The sequence below is a fragment of the Odocoileus virginianus genome, chromosome 23 (genome assembly GCF_023699985.2).
Source record: "Odocoileus virginianus isolate 20LAN1187 ecotype Illinois chromosome 23, Ovbor_1.2, whole genome shotgun sequence".
Lineage (NCBI taxonomy): Eukaryota > Metazoa > Chordata > Mammalia > Artiodactyla > Cervidae > Odocoileus > Odocoileus virginianus.
The window spans coordinates 4,743,396-4,764,975 of record NC_069696.1 but is presented as its reverse complement, the minus strand read 5'-3'; the positions used below and the strand labels follow the sequence as shown (position 1 = coordinate 4,764,975).

Here is a 21,580-nt window from a genome sequence, read left to right as displayed (position 1 = left end):
ACTCACTTAAGAGTCCACCTGCAACGTAGGAGCCACAGGAGACTCAGGTTCAATCCATGGATCAGAAAGATCCCCTGGAGGAGGAAATGGCAACCCACTCCAGTCTTCCTACCTGGAGACTCCCATGGACAGAGAAGCCTGGTGGGCTACAGTCCACAGGGTCACAGAAGAGTCAGACACTACTGAGCATGATGCATGACAGAATGTACAAAAGCTTCTTTTGAATATAATACAGTATTTGTGAAATTACAACTGGTCACACTAACTCCAGTCTAGTCCCCTGCTTGTTAATATTCCTTTCCTCATTCAAGTGACTCTTCAAAATTCACTTCCTCCCTTCAGACCTTCTTCCCTAAAAGGAAAATAGTTACTTCCTCTAGAATAGATTCACCTAAATATCCACCTGCTGGTGGATTCAATTTTTTTCCAGACGTTGGCTTGCAAAGCCATACTTATTCTATTTTTAAAAAGTCACTACACAACTAAGAGTTCTCATACCACAACTAAGACCCAGCACAACCAAATAAATAAATAATTAAAGAATATCACTAGTTTTTAATTAGAATATATCTGCATACGTCAACAAAAGTTTATCTTTTAATTTAATCAGTGGCTTGGGAGGTATACCTTCTCTCAAGAACAAAATAACAAATATTTATGATGGTGAAGAACATAGTTACTCTCCACGTTAATAGTTATTATTCTAATTATACCAAAAATTAAACAATATGGTCCAGAAATGACCTTCACTTGCTCAAAAGTTCAGTTAAGTAGGATGTCAGCTAAGTAGATCATCTCAATCAACAAACCTATGGGAAAAATCTACTGAGTCAAACCAAAAAGTTCATAAATAATGAAGCCATCAGTGTTGACTTCATTCTGCTCCTCACTGATAACGTTTGATCAGCTACAGCACAAGGTTACTCTCCTCTGTTCCTGAAAGAATTAAAGTAAATGTGAAGCATGCATCCAGTGTCCTGAAGTGCCATTTGCTTCTTTTTTGTGACCACCTAGTTTAGCAGGAAGGAGCATAGACGTGGAGCATACCTGGGCTTGAATCCGGCCTTTGACACTCTACAGCTGTGTGACCTTGGGCAAGTTCGGTGTTCCTTCTAAGCCTCTTTGTTTCCACATCAGTAAAATAAAGATAACAGTACCAGGGACTTCGACTCCGAGCTCCCAATGCAGGGTGCTGGGGTTCGATCTCTGGTCAGGTGCGGCAACTAAGAACCAGCATCGATAGATAGATAGATAACAGTACCTACCTCCAAAAGATTGTTATAATGATAATGCAGGCAGAGCACAGACAACAGGGCCTGCTTCTTAGCAAACACCACGCAACTATTACTACTTTGAGTGGCAGTAGCTGCAAGTTATCACTACTTATCCTGCTATGCAGACCAGATGCTGGCAAACTTTCCCTGTGAATGGCGAGACGAAATACCTCATGTTTACCAGAGCACATGGGCTCTGTTTAAAACTACTCAGCTACACCGCTGTAGTGGGAAAGTGGCCGTAGACAACAGACAAATAAATAAGTACGGCTGTGTGCCAATCAATCTTTGTTTATGAACACTGGGGTTTAGATTTCATGTAATTTTTCACATTAACAAAACATCACTCTTCTTTTTTTTTTTTTTTAAATCACTTAAAAACGTAAAAACCATTCTTGGCTTGCAGGGGATATAAGAATCCTGTGGGCAAGATTTGGCCCACAGGCTGTGACACGAAACTCCTGGTGTAAATCAGTGCATTTTAAATGTACATCCATGACCAGGTTTCCACCAATCCTTAATAAAGTCATCCTGGTAAACTTAAAAGTTGTATTTTCTTGGGGAGGACTGTCCTCTAGTCTGTGATGATGCAATTTCAACTCCTTTGGTGTCACAGTGTTTTTCATCTTATAAAACGATGCTAAGAGTATGGGGTCATTTAAATTTTTTTAATTGTCTTTATTTGACAATCCCAAGCCAAGTCTGCCCCCTTCCCACTTTTTTGTAGGGAGGGTAGCTATTGTTCATTTCTTATTTTACTGGTGTGTGAGACCCAAGTCTAGGAATTGTTAACTAAAAGCTTTCTGCCTAGTTGAAGCAAAAGTAGTGATTGGTATTACTGGCACCTGCTGATATGTAAGCTAATCAAGTCAGTCTTCAGCATCTGCTAAGCTGGCCACCTGTGTCTCTCTCCTCGGTCCCCTCTCTTAACGTTAACTCCTTCCCAGAAGCCTTCAGATCCTCTGCTAATGTCCATTCTTGTATTTCCTCCTCCAACTAAAACAGACAGGAATTTTAATGTAGTTTTTCACATTTAATGGGCTTCCCTGGTGGCTCAAAGAGAAAAAAGTCTGCCTGCAACGTGGGAGACCCAGGCATGATCCCTTGGTCAGGAAAATCCCCTGGAGGAGGAAATGGCAACTCATTCCAGTATCCTTGCCTGGAGAATTCTAGGGACAGAGGAGCCTGGTGGGCTAGTCTATGAGGTCTCAAAGAGTCAGACATGACTGAGCAACTAACAATTTACTTTCACATTTAATAAATGACTGCACAGGTGTTAATTTTTCAATAAATATTTTAAATGAGTATTTGGATTTCACTCAGCTGTTCTTAGTTGAAAATGCCACCACAGCATTTTACTGGGCTTTGTAACCAGAGAGATGAAGCTATGTCACTTCCCAGATGTGAGATGTGAACAGAGTACTTTCCTGATTTTTAGTTTCCTCACCTATCAATGAGCACGGTATCACTTCCCTAGAGGAGGACTGTTAGAATTAGAAATAACATACAAAAGAAGCTAATATGGTATTTGTAAATGCTCTATTTGTTTAGTTGCTAAATCATCTCCAACTCTTTTGCGAAGCCATGAACTACAAAGCCCTCCAGGCTCCTTTGTCCATGGGATTTCCCTGGCAAGAATACTGGAATGGGTTGCCATTTCCTCCTCCAGGGGATCTTCCCAACCCAGGGACCGAACCCTCATCTCCTGCACTGGCAGGCGGATTCTTTACAGCTGAGCCACCAGGAAGCCCAATGCTCTATAAAAGCAGTTATTATTAACATGTTCACCGGGTTCCTAGAAGTACTCAGAGACGCATTTGACAACAGGGTCACTGTGAGACTTCATTTTCACTGACAAAACTACTACACTGCTTTTAAAGGTACAACAGATGACACAGAGAAGCCAAAGAGAACATCAGATGCAATGTGACACTTTTTATGTCAGTGAGGTAACAACAGAGAATATGTAAGCAAAGAGCACTTTTTCGTGACATAGTTATATAAAAATTTCAGCTAGAAAAGAGGTGACAGCACAGAAATAGTTTTAAACAAACACAATGAGTAAATATAAACATTCTATGTGGCCCATTCTCAAGAATTCTCCATCGTTTCGTAATGGTTAAGTCTTCATACAAAGGCACATAGTTTAAATTATTTACTGAGGGTTTTAGGTCCAACTAACCAGCCAGAAACTCCTTACCACAGAGAGAAAATAGAGTGGTAAAAAAATTATTTCCAGCAATATTACATTCCTTTTGGGAAAGCACTCTATAATTCACGGATGAGTCACTGTGGAAATAAAAATCTTAAATAATGGATAAGACTGTAACTGAAAATCCTGAGAGCTAATTACTCTATTCAACGTTTCTGGTAACTCCTTCAGGAATATTAAGGTTACATTGGTTGTGATTAGTTATCCAAAGAAGACTGCTTATCTATTGTGACCCACTTTCTAGCAACACTGTACAGGTCCCAGGCTACCACTTCCCTCTTTACAGCAGACTGTAAGATACATGCCAGACTTCAAAAATGTTCTACAGTATTCTCTGAAGTTAAGAAATATTTGACTTGATTCTAAGTAACGTTTATTGCTCTGTATACCTATTATGGGATTTCCCAGGTGGCTCAGTGGTAAAGAATCTGCCTGCCAAGGAAGAGATGCAGGTTCGACCCCTGGGTTGGGAAGATTCCCTGGAGAAGGAAATGGCAACTCACTCCAGTAATCTTACCTGGAGAATCCCATGGATAGAGAAGCCTGGCAGGCTATAGTCCGTAGGATCACAGAGTCAGACACAACTTAGCAAGTCAACAACAAATACCTACCGTGCCATTTAGCCTTATCCATGATTTTATACATATTATTTCCTTTAATCTCATTTAATTATCACAACAATCATAAAAGCCTTTTCTCCCCGTGACTACTGATGAAACTCCATGAAAACTCTTGGCACTTTATATACAAGCACTGGTTTTGAAAAGGAGATCTATTGTCAAGTACTTCTCATTCCCAGAAAAGCCTAACTCAGTTATGTGAGTCAAACTCGAACTAGGGCATTAAAATCAAAATGAAGAGACTCTTCAAGAGAATCTCATTAGGAAAACTGGTCAAAACAAGTCAGATAACTGTACAAGAAAGAAAGAATCCCTAGAGACCACCTTGTCCAACCCTCTGGGGATTACAGATGAGAAAACGGGCCCAAAAACATTACACAATGTACCCACGGTCACACAGCTAGTTACTGACTGGCAGAGCCAGGACAGAAATAAGAACACAGAAGTCTCCTTTTCTAGAACAGGTATCCTATCCACTACACCAGCGATTCTCAAGCTCATCAGATCTAACGCCACCCGTCCCCCTTCTTCTAACAAATATTTTGTAATGTGTCCTTTATTATCTCAAAATAAAATTCATAGATAATAAGCCTACTCTCTCAGGCAATCCAAAAAATTAATATAATGCTCTGTGAAAGAAAAAAGAAAAGTTTTACAAGAAACAAACATGTATGTTAACAGGTGAAACGCTGAGACATGGCCACACCAAAAGACATGGGCACATGCACAGAGAGACTGTATGGCGGACGTCCTGGTCAACAATGCAATGCTGAAGTCATTTTCTAAAACGATAAAAACTCTATGTCAAGTTTCAAACAAAACAAAATACAATAAAATTTTTTTTTAAAAATTAACAGCAAACATCACATTTACTGTAAAAGAAAAAAAAAAGTACTATCTGCCATCAACTTACGAAGTAGTTTCGATGCTGGAAAGTTCAGTGTATACTGAAGTTATACCAAAAATGCTAATGCATTTACGCACACTTGTGTAGTTAGAAATGGGTTCAGGTCATTAAAAACAGATTTCTCATCTACACACATTTCTGGGTGAGATATTTGAAAACCACCTGGAATGAGGGAAACTTTTTCAGAGCAGGACTGCCCTAAGCATCGCAGGGCACCTCGCAATCCCAGGCCCTCTCTACCCTAAATCTAAAAAATGCCTTCTGCCTCGAAACTATGCTGACGGCCAATGTGCCCATGACTTTCAAACAACTGAGAACCAACGTGCTACTCTTGAAAACAAGCACCTGTCACCAAAAACGCCAAGAGAAATTCAGGAATTCATCCAATACAACTTAAATAGATTATCTTCTGCCTGCCTCATTTCTTGAAAATGCTCTGTACCATGGGCAGCATGTTTACACAGAGAAATAAGAAATACACTTCATGAAATCACAAGACAGAGAAGACTGGAGCTCGTTAAAGTATGCTTCTCTCTTAGGAACTTGGCACCTATTCTAAGTTCCTGTGCCCATGATGAGCCGTGTGGCAAGAATACATTACTAATTACTCAGATTATCAAATCTACGAAAGAGAATTGAAACTGGGAACATTTTCTGAACATATTCTACTTTCTCAGTAGATTTTAAATCCTACACAGGTTTTCACATAGCTCCCAAAGAATGCTGTCCTTTGAAATAGAGTGAATACTATAGGATATTGATAATGTAAACAGTGCAACTGTGTAATAAAAATTTTTAAATACTATGCTTAAACAAAGATTTATCTGTGAACAGCTAATCAAAGCAATTTTGTTTTCACTTTAATACCACTATCTCAGATCAACAACAGGAATGATACTGGTGCACAGAGAATAACACATATATAAATACCTGTCCAAAACTCTTTACCTCAAACAGATCAACTACAACGTACCATTATTGATATTTTTTAACAATGAGTATACCTGAGTTACAGACACATATCTCTTCTTGATCACAAAATTTTACAGCATGGTGGAAAACTTAAGAGATTAACCTTATCCGAAGTATGATAAACCGGTGGGCAACAACCTCTCATCGTATCTTATGCTGGCAGTATCAGAAAATGAAAGTATGTATTTTCTCTTTTTTACCATTCAGAGAATTTAAAAACCAAGTCAAGATGAAACATACAAAACAACAGGTCTACAGATACACCATGGAACTTCTGCAGAAAAAGCACATACCCTAGGCTCTGTACTCAACAGCAGTTCCCCATCTTAAGCTTAATGGGTATGCCTCAAGCACAAAGTAGGTAATAGAAAGTTATACAAACTTCTCCATGAGGATGGCTTCATACGCATTGCCTGGCAATATTCTTAGTCTTTAAAGTTGAGTCTCTCTCTCTCCCAGAATTTTACACTGCCTTCTAATAGTTAAGCAATAGGAATATAGATTCCCACTGTCAAGGAACTCTTGATGATCTGCTCTTTTTTTCTGAGCAACAAATTATAACGTGCAAGCACTGCTTACAAGACAGTTTTTAAAGTATGCAGTGATTCTTGAAGACGTTAAGTCCTCCTTTATTTAGGGTTGTGGATATTAAAAAGCTCCCACAGAGTGAACAAATTTAAAAATCACAGTTTCAATCAAAAATCATCACAAGTGATTCCTAAGTCACTAAGTGATTCCTAAGTCACATCACTAAGTGCATCCTAGTCTTCCAACTTGCCTCACTGTTGTTGTTGTTCAGTTGCTAAGTTGTGTCTGACTTTGTGATTCCATGGACTGCACGCAGCATGTCAGGCTTCCCTGTCCCCTTCACCATCTCCTGGGTTTGCTCAAACTCAGGTCCACTGAGTCAGTGATGCCACCCAACTATCTCATCCTCTGTTGCCTCCTTCTCCTCTTGTCCTCAATCTTTCCCAGCATCAGGGTTTTTCCCAAGGAGCTGGTTCATCGCATCAGGTGGCCAAAGGATTGGAGCTTCAGTATTCGTCCTTCCAGTGAATGTTCAGGGTTGATTTCCTTTAGGATTGACTGGTTTGATCTCCTAGCAGTCCAAGGGACTCTCAAAGAGTCCTCTCTTGCCTCATCATCTATATTCAAAGATTTCTTTGAAAACATCTCATGGATGTGCACCTTCTTCTCCAGTCCTATAACCCAAATAACTCCAGACTTTCTGCCGCAAACTCACTCGCTCTTCCTGCCTGCCTGCCTGCCTGCCTTCAGTCCTCTCTGCTGATGAGCAATAAAGGCCGCTCCTAAACAATTTTTTGGTTATGTTCTAGGGCAACTTTCCTCCCTCCCTCCCTAGGGCAACTTTCTGTTCCTTTCCTCAAATTCTTCTCTGCATAAGTCATATTAAGAAAGAAAGAAGTTATATACTTTTAAAGGATCAATTAAATTTTACCTCAATAAAGTTGTCACAAAGGCAGAGAGGCAGGGAGCGAGGCAGGGAGCAGCAACAGACGGTAGGAGGAGGGGGGCTCTCCATCCCACTCCCGGTAAAGTCCCCGCAGTCATCCTGCAGAGCCGAAAGACCCAGCGCACCGACACCACTGTCAGCGGCAATCTGGCCTCCCAGGAACCAGGACCAGTGGTGGTCAAGCACTGTTCTGTGAAGCTGACTCATCCATCAAATGGATATAGCTCTGGGAGAAAATACATTCCTCCACGCAGCCAGAACCTAAAACCTTCATATTTGCACTCATTTTTCCAGTACTGACCTTCCAAAAAAAATACCAAAAAAGAAAGAAAGGGTGGGGGAAAAAAAACTTCCTTCCTCACAGCTGCCTGTTGAAAACACAGAGCATAAGTAAAATGTCACAAGTCTCTTAGAGTTCCCCCCGACCCCGATCACTTGTTAGAAAGCAGGGTCTCTGGGCCCCTCCAATACTCTTACAGGCAAACAGAGCACCTATGGCATGATATCAAAGTAAAATGGAACTATGACCTCCCTTGATCAACAGTAGTGTTCTTGATCAACAACTCAGTGCATTTTCTGGTTTCTTTGGCACAAAAGAATAAAAAATGGGTTTCCCAACTCGTATTTAAGCTGCCACCTGCAAAGACTGTGTAAATAAGCAGACACATAAAACCAATTCCATCACTGAGATGAAATCCCCATGACACTGCACTGTGAACTGTAACAGAGAAAGGGAAAGAGAGACTGTGGTCCTCCAGCAAATTCTACTTCCTCACAGATAAGTCTTATCAGGCATTTGTACATACTTTTTTTTTATTAGATTCAATGAATCGTTTTTCATAACAGCCCACTACATCCCAGGCAAGCAAATTTACCAGCTCTACAAGAAACCAATTTGCCATCCCATTCATGTACCTTTGCACAAGACAAAGTCCAGTGGATGGGTAGTTTCTATTTCTATAAGCTGGACAAATTCTGCTTCCCAAAAGGATTGTTAATTCCCCAAAAGGAGCATATCTATCTTACATTTAATTTTCTCAGAGCATCCCACACAGTGCCTCTAACACATCTCATTTCTGGAACACCAGAAAAGATCAAATCTATCTGAAAAAATAGACTGTAATACAGATTTATCCACAGTACTCTGAAAAATCATTCATAATTCATCTCTATGTTACAACAGGATGAGCAGAAAGAAAAGTTAAACGAACAGTCCAAGACAGAGATCCCATATTTTCAAATCAGACTTTAAATGACAGGGAAACAATTAGCAACCTTACGGAAAAACTGATTTAAATTCAAATAATGGCTTTCCCCATGTGACAAATCAAGGCAGAACCTAAAATTATTAAAATGCTAATAGTCACCAGGGTCCAAAGAGTGAGAACAAATGACAAAGCAAAGATTTACAGATAGTAAGTTTCTCCTGCTGTCTACACAAATAAAATCAAACTCCAAAAGCAAAAAAAAAAATACATAGGACAAAACATTAAACTCACCTGCTACACTGTAATTTTTTAAAAATTACTCTGATCACACAAAATGCCAATGAAATGATTTAAAACAATTATTTTTAAAATAAACTTCCAACTCAACATGCAGGAATATTACAAGGAAGGCATTATAAGCAAAAAAGGAGTATGACAATATCTTATTAAATACTGATTAGAACAAAATTAAAAAATATAAATCATCCAAAGTCTTAGTTTTGTAGTTCAACCAAGCTCACAGCTGGATTTTTATTTTATTCTCCATCAAATAAACACACCAAAACCCTTCCCCATTCTCAGTTTAAGAAAAAGAAAAGACTTCTCCTGTGAAAACATATATGTTCCATTTCTCCAATCACCAGTACTTGAAAGTTCAGTAACAAGAGGAGTATGAAACATAAAAACAACTGGATATACATTTTTGAAACAATCTTCTAAAAGGACTTCATAATAATGAACTGTACACATCAGGCAATTCTAAGCAAATGTGTTTTTTTCATTTGATAGGATTCTAGACCAAGATCTCTGTGGTCCAATCAGATCAAACATCAAGAATGTATCTAAATCCCCAATCTCAAACTGAAATGGGGAAATTTGTTTAATTACTGTAAATCCTATTAAACCAATCTTCTTTGTAAAGTGGAAATCTCCGACCTCTGAGGCCTGCAGAGGGTGTGATGAATGCAGAGTTTAATTAGGGCCCAGACTGGCTCACTGTAATCTATTCATTAGCATTCTCAATTCTCTATATCTCATTGCTGTGCTTCACTTTACTTTAAAATTGCACCCTTCGTTTTTTGGAGCAAAGTTATACAATTTTAGGATTGTGTGGTAATTATAGTGGGTTGCAGGAAGAATCTGTTCCTGCCAACGCGGGTGTTTAATTAGGGCAAGGGGCGGAATCCAGATAAGGCAGTGTTCACCCTCCTTCAGCGCATATGGTATTTTTGGCACCAGAGCCCTGTGGACTGTTTCACGTCCACTGGACTCAAGTGCTAAGTTCCCACTATAGTCATTTCGAAAGATTTGAATATTTTGCCTTTGAATGTAGCTTGATAATTAAAAAGGTTACTGTTATTTGCTTTTTAGCCACACAGCTTTTAAACACAGGCATAATTAGCTGCCTGAATTATTTGAAAATAAAGAAGCCAATAATTTTTTTCCTCGTAAATATGGACTTTTTCAGATTGGTTAATGATAAAACCCATCTTGGTGATGGGCATATTTTCAGCACCAACAGAAAGGTATATTGATGGCTAGTTAACTCAATGATAAATTCAATAACATCAATTTAACATTCAACTTCTATCAAAGTGTAATTTATATCTCATATATAACCAATCACACCAAGCTGCCTTTCTTCCAACTAAAATCCTCAAATTTGACTAATTAAAGAATCTTTCTTTAAAAAAGATTCAGAAGTTAAACTTTCTTATAAATGTCAACAGAAAGAACTGCTACTCCGTGTTGGTACTTAATAAATATTTACATCATCAACTTTTAAAATTAATTTCCAAACCTCCAGTACTGTCAACACAGATTTGCCTTGTGGTGGTTTTATTAAGATTGACTCTCTGTGGCTCAGCTGGTAAAGAATCCACCTGCAATGTGGGAGACCTGGATTTGATCCCTGGGTTGGGAAGATCCCCTGGAGAAGGGAACAGCTACTCACTCCAGTGTTCTGGCCTGGAGAATTCCACGGACTGTATAGTCCCTGGGGTCATAAAGAGTTGGACACACTGAGCGACTTTCACTTTCTTTTTAAAAAACATTTGCTATGGTAAATCTTGGGCTTCCCTGGTAGACCAACTGGTAAAGATCCGCCTGCAATGCAGGAGACCTGTTTGATTCTTGGGTCAGGAGGGTCTCCTGGAGAAGGGATAGGCTGCACACTCCAGTATTCTTGGGCTACCCTGGTGGTTCAGATGGTAAAGAATCCACCTGCCATATGGGAGACCTGGGTTTGATCCCTGGGTAGGGAAGATATCCTGGAGGAGGGCATGGTAACCCACTCCAGTATTCTGGCCTAGAGAATCCCTACGGACAAAGGGCCTGGCAGACTCATGGGGTCACAAAGAGTCAGACATGACTGAGTAATAAGCATGCACACACATGGTAAATCTTAGAGCATGTGGCAAAAGTACATTCTCACAAGAACGGAGAAAAGAAAGTATGTGCTGAAAGAAAAGACAGGAAGAGAAAGAGAAGTGAAATGGGAAAGAATGATGAGCAAGCAGACACGGTAACCAGAAAAAAATTAAAGCACAGAACCAGTCTGGAAAAGGCCAAGAAATGGGGGTGCAAAATATAGTACTAAGAAAAACAGGAAAAACAAAAATAAATGAAAGAAGAAGAGAAAAATAGTTTCATCTGCATGAACTCTGATTCATTTATACCAGAACACATGTGAACTAACCTGGTTCTCCTCCTGCACGACTCTGTACTGCTCCTTCCAGACGGTGATTTTGGAAGCTTCATCCTTCCTCAGGGCTCGCTCCTTCTTCAGCTCCGGGCTCCAGAAGGTCTTGATGCTGTTCATCGAGGAACTTAACTTGCTCTCCTTGACCTCCACGTCCTTCCGTAAGAGGTCGTTTTCCCTTAGCACCTCCTTGAGCTGCGTCTGCAGATCCATGATGGTGTTATCTCTGGCCTGACGGAGGGAGTGAGGAACAGTGGAGGCCATGCTCACTGGAGGCAGGTGGTGCTCCCCAAACGCTATGGTGTCGCTGGCAACCCCGCTGCTCGCTATGTTGGGGCTACTGCCCATAGCGGTCATCCGCACACCGTAAGGCAGACGGCCCCCGGATCGGCCGAGGGTCATGGTGCTCTTGGGTGTCTCTGAACCCACATTCTCGTGGTCACTTAGGTACATGGGGCCAGAAGTGGCATAGGCAGCATTGAGGGACTGGATGTTCTCCATGGAGAGGGTCTTCCCACCGCCTCCTCCAACACTGCTTCCAGAACTCCCTCCGGTGCTGTTGGTTCGCCGATGACCCAGGCGAGGGGAACGTGGAAGTCGAGGGGACCGCCCCGGGCTCTGGCTGCTCGGTTCCACCTTCCCCACTGAGCGGGCACTTCCATACATGGCTGCAAGATGAGTTCAGGAGCAGGGAAAGGTGTGCAGCAGAAAACAAAACTCTGGGAGGCTGCGCTATGGCTCTAAGTCAGCTTAAGGCTCATCAGAAGTATCAGGTCCTCGCTGTCCAACCCTGAAGAAACAGCTCATGCCATTATCTGTAATGGAAGGTACTGCACGTTAGCTCTTGCAGGAGGAAACATCTCCCCTCGCAGACACTTTCACTGCCCCCACTTGAGGATTTCCCCTTTCATCATCTGCTGACCGGTGCGTTTGTTCACAGCACAACTTACTTCTCAGTAAGCATCATTCCTAAAACCTCCAACACGTCTCAGAATGGAACACCAAAACCACACCAAGTAAATGGAAAAGGAAATGAAATAAGGGGCATAAATACTGGCAAAAAGAAGATAAAACTCAATGTTTCAACATATCATTTTCTAACCGGAAAATCCAAGGTCATCAACTGACAAAGACAGGACTCAACAAACTATTTACGTGCAGATCAATATATAAATATCGAGACTTTACTGTCCATTAGCAATAAAAGTTAGAAAACATATTTTTTTTAAGAAAACACATTTTTTAAATTCCATTCACAATAGCAGCAAAACCATAAAAATGCTCTGACATAAATCTAACAAAAATGTGCAAGAAAGTTTTGGAAAAACTCTAAAACTTTCCTGAACAAAAGGAAAGTTATCCATGTTCACAGATGAGAAGACACTGTGTCGTTTCTTCTCCACTCCTCCTTTCAAGTCAATGAAAATCCCTACAGGATTCCTCACATAACCTGACAAATGAACCCTATAATTCGAATGGGAGAGTAAGGCACAACCACCACCAAAACAATCTGAAACAGAAGAACAAAGGAAGATGTCCCCTAAATAGCAAGATATTGATACACTATAGGTCCATGATCCTTTATTTACAATGCAAAAATTTTTTAAACTCTGAAAATAATTTTTTCCCCTCTTTAACCCATTTAGCAGCAATATCTGGCATGATCTTATATGAGGTCACTTATCATTTATAGGTACCTCACCTAGTGTAATTATTCATACACTTCACTGAGAAAACAACATGCATGATTACAGGACACTGCATAACGCCCACTGGACATTGTGGAGAAAAAACCTGGACTCCAAAACCACATCTGAACCCTGGGATTTCTCATAAGGACTCGAAGCCTTTTAAAGCTATAGTGATTAAAACTGTACAGAACTGGCCCAAGAATAGAATCTAAATTATACATGAAAGTATAGTACATGCTAAAAGTAACATTTCAAAACAGTGAGGAAAGGATAAATCATTCAATAAATGGAGTCTGAAAAACTGGTGCCTGAAAAAAAAATAAGTTACATCTTTACTTCACACAGTGCACAGAAATAAATTCTATGTACATTAAAGATATAAAATTTTAAAGTATTAAAAGTACTAGAAGAAAACTTACAGGAATCCCTGTGAATTTGAGTAAAGGTAGGGATTCTTAATTAAGAAACAAAAGGCAAAAATACATAAAGAAAAATAACTAATACATTCAATTATGTCAAAATGACAAAGTATACCAAAAATGAAAAGAAAACCCAAACGCTTGGTGGAAAAAAAAACCTAGCATATGTATAAAGATTTGTATACAAAATATATACAAAATTCCTACATGTGAAATGCCAAATCTGAATATCAGTGGTTAGAGGCAAGGGGAAATTCGAAGGGTTGGGGGGAAATGTCTGTGGAGGCTCTTAGCTTCACTTGTAAAGCTTTATACCCATAATGCACAAATACTTGAATTTTTTAATAGGAAAATATGTTCATATTCTAAAGTATAGTAATTAAGACAAAATTTAAACACACATAGCATAGCCATCTATTGTACACTTCTCTCAAACATAAAACAATACAGATCTAAACTAGATCTCTGTCATTTCCTAATAGCTTTCTATCAAAGAACTGGCTTAAATCAAGTAACAGACTTCAACATTTTAAATAATATTTTAATAAGCAACTGAAAATACAATCCAAGTAAATCACATGGTCAAAAATAAGATTTTAAAGTGTCTATATAGTCCAGCCAAACTCAAATGAGTTAAAGATCTTCAGAAATGTGAATACACTGGCAATCCCATCTCCACTTTGGTGATCCAGTAAAGACAGCCCTGAGGTAACAATAAGCAGGACAGGAAACACACAGTCTTGTCTCAGAAATAGCAACAGGACACCAAGTTCAGACACTGCAATGCTCTGCTAGTAATGTTAGGAAATTCCTTCCCAGGAGGAATCTAGCTCAGGAAGCAAAAATCTGGACTGTAAGGTAGGTAACAAGCAGTAATCTACATACTACTGCTCAAGCAAATTCATGTTGAAGATCAAAGAGGTTTGCAAAGTTTTTTCTCTTTAAAGTAATCTGAATATTCCTTAAAACAAGAGAGCTACTCATTACCCAGAGCCCCTTAAATGATAACAAAAGCTGACGCACAGTAAATGTTTACCATATGTCAGGCACTGTGCTAAGAATTTTATAAGATTTAATATTTATAAGCCCCCTTGCTGTTGTTGATTAGTCACTAAGTCATGTCTGACTCTTTGCACCCCCATGGACTGCAGCATGCCAGGCTCCTCTCTCCACAGGATTTCCCAGGCAAGAACACTGGAGTAGGTTTTCATTTCCTTCTCCAGATCTTCCCGACACAGGGACTGAACCCACGCCTCCTGCGTTTGCAGGCGGATTCTTTATCACTGAGCCACCGGGGAAGCCTCCTACAACACAGGTATTACCACTATCTCCATTTTACAGATGAAGAAGGTGAGGCCTATGGGTGTTGAGTGACTCATCTAAAGTTACACAGCTTTTAAGAGGTAGGGCCAAGATCTGAATTTAGGGCATCTAATTCCAGAGCCCTGGGAGCTCCCAACTATTACACTGTGCTTATCTGCCGTCATCTGCTAATCTCAACTGTCCAGTTTCAAGGCAGTGTGTCCTGCTAATCTAGGACTCTAAACCTAAACTTTAAGGCATACCTTAGGTATTCTCGGGTATAATGCTTAAATAATCATACTTATCCCTCTATTAAGGAGAAAGTCTTTTTTAAAAGATGGTGGGTAGAAGAACAGAGTCAGGAAAACTAACAAAATAAACAGCAGTAATTCAGTCTCAGGAATCGTGCCACCAGAACTTTGAAGTTGTCACGCTCAAGAAAAAAATTCCCAGCTGTGCTTTGGTGCAAAACTCTATTGTCCTGTAGTTGAGTAACTAAATCACACTAAAGAGGCTGAGATCAGGAGCACAAATCCACGTCGAGTGTTCAGCGTGAGCAGGTGCACTCCAGAGCTTCAAGCCACTTTCAGACCCAAAACGGCACTTGCACGTGGAGTCTTTGTTACTATTAGAATTGTGTTCATTTCCAGTAACACCACAAAAGAAGAAAACCCACTAGCTCTGTCCAAAGGCTTCATCCTGGCTTTCTAATATGAGTTTCAGGGAAGACAGTGTTTAAAAACTTCAAATTTCTTTTAAAAATATGCCAGATCCACAACCACAAGATAATAATACTTGTACTTTATAACAAACAGCTGACACACACATTTAAAAAAAAAAGTAACCAAAAAAAAAAAAAAATTAAGCCATATGATCCCATTTATATAAAATTCCAGAAGGAATCTATTAGGACAGAAAGCGAATCAGTATGTGCCTGGGGCTGGGGGTTGAGCAATGGATCATGAAGACAGATCAGGGATCAAGGAGGGATAGAAGGAAACTTCTGTGGTGACAAAAATGTTCACTATCTTGACTGGGGTGAGCCTTCCCAGGGGTACACAGGTCAAAATTCAAACTACACACTTTAAATGCATTCAGGGTATTGCACATAAATTATACCACAAAAGCTTGAAAAAAATACTTTCACATTCCAAAGTCCCCTGCCCTGAATTAATCCAAAGAAACACCTTCTCTGATTACCTACCTGGCTTCCTGACTGCTGCTGGGGAAAAAAAAAACAACACATGTGCAGCTGTTCAGTTTGAGCCCATGATAAACTGGCCCCAGAGTTCTCCAAGCCCCTCAGCTGGCTTCCTATCCAGTAATTTGTTAGCTCCCTAATCCGTATCTGCTGGGGTTACTTCACACCTCCTCACTCTACTCATCAGACAGCACACACGAGCCTCCCAGGTCAGAGATGAAGAACTGTCACTCACAGCACAGCCAGCTCTATGAGCATCTTACCCACCCACTCGAGGTCCCACAAGGTGGCACCGCGGGGCCTGGGCAGATACTACACATGCAGCGGGTCTGCAGAGGAACACGGAGTTCAGGGAGCCCGCCACCGGACAGTAAGCAAGCCTGATCTCTCCCAGTGGGAGGCATTACCTCACCCCTCAAGGTGGCTTGCTGCAAACAAGATGCTGAGACATGCTTTTTCTGAATCCAGGAAGTTTTTAGATAACTTTATAAGAGATAACATGGTATTGTTTCCTGAAACTTGTGTTCCAGGTGTGCGCAGGAACAACATGCACCATTGTGGATCACAACTTAAAGCGCTTGCTGAAAACCCCAGCCAGAACGGTTGTCCCACGACGGCCCAGATGAAGAGCAGTCAGGGCCGTGCGCTCAGGGCGCGCAGGAAAGAAGAGACCCATGGGGGACACGCCCTCCTGACAAGTACCCCCGTGGTATTCTAAGGTACCTGCCTAAATCATCTGCTACTCCTCCCTGCAAGAGGGGAAGCAAAATTCCTCTGTGTGCCACCAGTCTTAAAGGATTTGCTTCTGACAAGGTATCACTTCCAAAATGTACTCAGAAAGACACAGCGCCTTCTGTCTTGGTCACGCTCTTGGATCTGTGGCTCTGGGGGGAGTTAGCCACCACGCTGGAAGGGTATTCCAGCTCCCCTACAGAGAGCACCAACAGCCGTGTGAGCAGGCCTGGAAAGGGGCCCTCTGACTCCAGTCAAGCCTTCAGACGACGGCAACCTCCCGAAACGCCTGACGCCAGAACCACCCAGCTGTGCTCTTCGTAAGAACTGTGTGTTGTTCAGTCGCTAAGTTGTAGCCTACTCTTTTGTGACCCTATGGACCGTAGCCACCAGGCTCCTCTGTCAGGATTTCCCAGGAAAAATACTGGAGTGGGGTGCCGTTTCCTTCTCCAAAAACTGTGAGATGACATGTTTTTTCTTAATCCAGTTAAGTTTTTAGATAACTTTTTACGTAAGAGATAACTAACACCGACAGTGTTGTTTCCTGAAACTTGTTTGGGGTGTGCATGAACACACGTGTGCACGTTGGATCACAACGGAAAGTGCTTGCTGTACATCACTGCCAGAATGGTCCTCTTAACGTGATGATTTCCCAAGCGAGTCAGCCTCCCTGCTCCCTCCAAGCCCACAGGGTGACACAGAGGGGCCCAAACAGGAGATGCGTGCGTGCAGAACTATGTTCACACATTACCTGCTTTTCCATTGTGCATTCTCACAAAGGTATAGTAGTGTTTTCCAGAGGCTACATGACGGCTAATGGAATGTGTAGTCCTATGCTTTTAAATTTTCTCAGTTTTACTGTCTAATATGGTAGACAGTAATGGATACAGCCCACATAAAAAAAGCTATTTAGAGTCTGCATAATTTATAAGAGTGCAAACAGATGCTGGAACAAAAAAAAACTAGGAACCACTGCTCTAAAATTTAAATATGACATAATCACACACACCTACATACTTCCTGCAATGGCATCCCAAAATAAGAATCTAAACTCCTTGGCACTACAGACAAAACATTTCACGATCTGGGCCCTGCCTGCCTCTCTAAAGATTGGTCACTTCTTAACCACTCTCCTTTTCCGTGTAACAACCGGAAAAGGTTGCTCAGGTACCAGCGATTTCTTGAAATACCATCCTCTCTTTTGTTTTCATGAGCTGCTTCTTCCCCATCAACTAGCCTCTTACAACTCACTCTTCCAAAGTAAGCTTAGTCATCACAATCCTACACAAATCCTTAACCCCGGTCTAATTTAGGCGCCCCTCTTAAAGTACCAGGGGCTTTTTAAACAATACATTTACTGTGTTTCAGTTAATTAACTACTTTCCTTACAGGCAAAGGAGTCTTATCTTCAGCAACGTGCCTAAAACAAGTCAGCAAAAGTGTCTGCTAACTCCACAGGTTAACCTAAATTCTAGTAAATTCAATAAGATAGTTCTTATATATTCAGGAGGTTTGAGTTTATGGAAATGGCAAATAAAAGCAATTAAGACAACTGTAAAGAAAACTTGTCAATTCCTTCATATTAACAAACTTCATTTTTAATTTTAACCAAATTTCATAAACTGACAACCTTCTTCTCTGTGGGCACTGTGATGTATTTTTGTCCTCTCATATTATGCCCTGAAAATCACAAACATCAAACATCTGAAAGAATGAACTTAATTTTTAAAACAATGAAGTCACCTTTTATTTATTTATTTTGGGGCTATGCTGGGTCTTCATATCCTATGAGATCTCTCAATCAAGCAAACAGCAACTAAGGGTTAAATCAGAATAAAAAATGTGGTACCCTGCTTCTGTAATTATAAAAGTTTTACAACTTTTATTGGTTTTAATAACTCATTTCTATTCTAAAAACCCTTCTACACATGGGGGGCAGGATTTGAGATTTTCTCCTGCAGCTCTTTCATACAGTTCCTTCTAAAAAACGTCCATCTTAACTGCTAAGAAGAAAACTGCTTTTTCTCTCCCTTAACCAGAATATATAGATGGCCATAAAGCAGCAGTGATAGAATAATCCACTCTGATACCCCAAAAGGAATGAGGGGAATAAATGCTGCTGAGACAAAGCAGAACATGGAAGGCACAAGAGGTCGATTCTTTGTCACCTAAGGTTTTTCTTAACATTTTAAATCCTACTTCTCATAGTCACTACTATATTTCCGTGAGTTCTTAAAACAGCAGCAACAAAATGGAGTTCAGACCTGGCCACTCCTATATATTCACACCACGAAGCTTGTCATCTAGGTCAGGAAAACCATAAAGAGAAGAACACTGGAAAATTCCAGGATCATTTCTCCCTACAAGAAAAGCATTGGTTCAAAAATCTATATACATGCTGAGAAAGAACACCTACCCCCCCAAGCCCGGCTCCAGCCCACATACAAATACATACCCACTGAGAATCCTGGAGTCCAGCCAGGGGCCTAAAAGCAAAACACACTAACACACACGACAGTCGTGTCCTAGCCTTCCACACTCACTCTTCCTGCAAACAGTGTGGGCATCACAGCCGCCCTCACCCTCTCCTTGCAGATTAAAAGATAGTAACAGCGCTCCACATTCTGAGTCCCCAGAGGAGGGCAGAAAACCCTCTAACGCAACACAGGAACCTACTTCCAGTGAATAACAGCTGGAAAGGCTGACACACACGTGTGAGCAGATATTTATAAGGGGAACTAGAACACACATTGCCTGTTGCCTAGTTAAAGCTTTACATATGGGATTCTGACCCAAATCCCCAAATTACTAGTCCAACCTGCTGTGATGAGTTACACTATTACTAAGTAGCATCAACTATCAGAAAGAGAGTATTTTAAAAGACCGTATTTCAACGCTTTTTTAAAATGATGTATAGTTGATTTATAATGTTGTGTTAGTTTCACATGTACAGCAGTGATTCAGTTACACATACTCTTTTTCAGATTCTTTTCCCTTCCAGGTTATTACAAAATACTGAGTAGAGTTCCTGTGCTATACAGTTGGTCCTTGTTGATTATCTATTTTATATATAGTAGTGTGTATATGTTAATCCCAAACTAATTTATTCCTCCTCTGCAACTTTTAAGATTCTGTTCATTTTGTTCAAGGGTTAAAAATATCACTAGGGACTAGAAATGTGCTGCTATATCAAGCCCTCTATTAAAAGACGAACAACAGACCAAAATTTTAAAATTCAATTCAAGTACAATTTTGTGGAATCTATCAAATTTTAAATGTGCATACCCTCTGACCTAGAAGTCTTGCTTTTAAAGTTATTCTCTGCTAAACATATTTCACAAGTTTAAGGATACAAGTGCAATGATGTTCAATTACTGTATTATTTTGTACCAGCAAAAAAGAGAGAACTTCAATTTCCACCACCAAGAGACTGGTTAGATAGATTATCCTATCTCCACGCTATAAAATACTGCTGTGAAAAAAAATATATATATAAGTAAATCTCTATATTTGACAATTTCTATAAAGACATCTATGATGTATTGTGAAGTGTGGGGTAGGGAGCATGTTACAGAAGAATTGTAAAATACAATCCCAACAGCAGACAAAAGGAGACATGTATGTTTGCATATACACAGCAATGATTTGGATGGCAAGGAGCTATTTCTCAAATGTCAAACAGAGCCACTCTTTCCCTTGTACACACGCATTTCTTTTTCTTTTCTTTTTTAATTGTTTTAACAGAGAGCATGTATTACTTTTACTCACAGTCTAACCACAACTAAGGGCTTCAATAAGGCCCTCGACCATTCAACACTATAATATGGTAATTAATGGGCTAGGCCCTAAGCTGACAATGTCTCTGTGATGAGTAAGAGGTTAAAGACAGACCCACAAGTTAAAGAAGCACAGATGTCTCTGCTTCCACCCCCGGCATGGGGCCTAACAGTTCTGCTAACACCAGACATCAGGCTGTATGATCTTGATCTGATCCTCCTGGAGACCAAAAATTACAGACCTGTGAGGCCAGGCATGTTGTGATCACACACTGATAGGAAGAGAGGACCCTTGCTAACGGCAGCCATCACCACACCCGTCACAGGTATCACTTCACTCTTTTTTATGGAAGGGTGAGAAGGTTGAGTGACTCAGTTATGATCAACTTAATGGTGGCTTTTAATAATTCTTATCAATCAGTTAAGCTAATTGTAAGGTCTATCAAAGCTCTCACCATGACAAGTATCTTGTCAAGCAGATACTTGGAGTAAACAAAATGTTATTAATCATGGTTGTTCTCTACTTGAGTGAGTGACCTGAACTACTTACTTAGTTCAAAAGAGCCAAGTTCTAGGTTGTGTAGCCTTCCCCAGTGACTCCAGTCCTCACTGCTATTTGATTTCTACAAATCCTAAAATACTAAACAGTTTGGACAGCAGTTACTTTCCATTTTATAGCACATCTCATACTACGTTACGATCAGTTCAACAAACGCTACCAGACCAACCACACTGAACAAGTATACTGGAGAGACACACATGTCCACGACCATGTATCTCAATTCTAAAAACCTTTGAAAACCACCAAATTCTTTAAGTAATTTCATGACAAAAATCACACCTGAACTGATATCGAAATACTAATGTGTCTGATGAAGGAACTGGAGGGTGCTCCCTGACCTTGCTTGGAAAGTTAGATAATACATAGCAGACACAGCCGATCACCTTTCTGAAACCTAAGAAATTCTGAATTCTGGCCCCAAAGGTCTTGGATATAGACCTGTGTTATGGGATAAGGTTAAACAGTCACATCACTGTTGGTAAAAACACATTTATAACCAGGGAGAACTAAACACAAAGTTTTTAACTAT

General features: G+C 40.3%; 1 protein-coding gene across 15 annotated transcripts in view; it reads right to left on the bottom strand.

Moving 5' to 3' along the window:
• Positions 1-21,580, bottom strand: part of ERC1 (ELKS/RAB6-interacting/CAST family member 1) — a 265,228-nt gene that overhangs the window by 230,793 nt on the left and 12,855 nt on the right. For all 15 annotated transcript variants that reach the window (XM_070453239.1, XM_070453247.1, XM_070453248.1 and 12 more), the window contains exon 2: positions 11,366-12,183. In XM_070453239.1, the coding sequence (XP_070309340.1) occupies positions 11,366-12,034 (669 nt within the window). In that variant the 5' untranslated portion in view covers positions 12,035-12,183. The remainder of the gene's footprint in view (positions 1-11,365; positions 12,184-21,580) is intronic.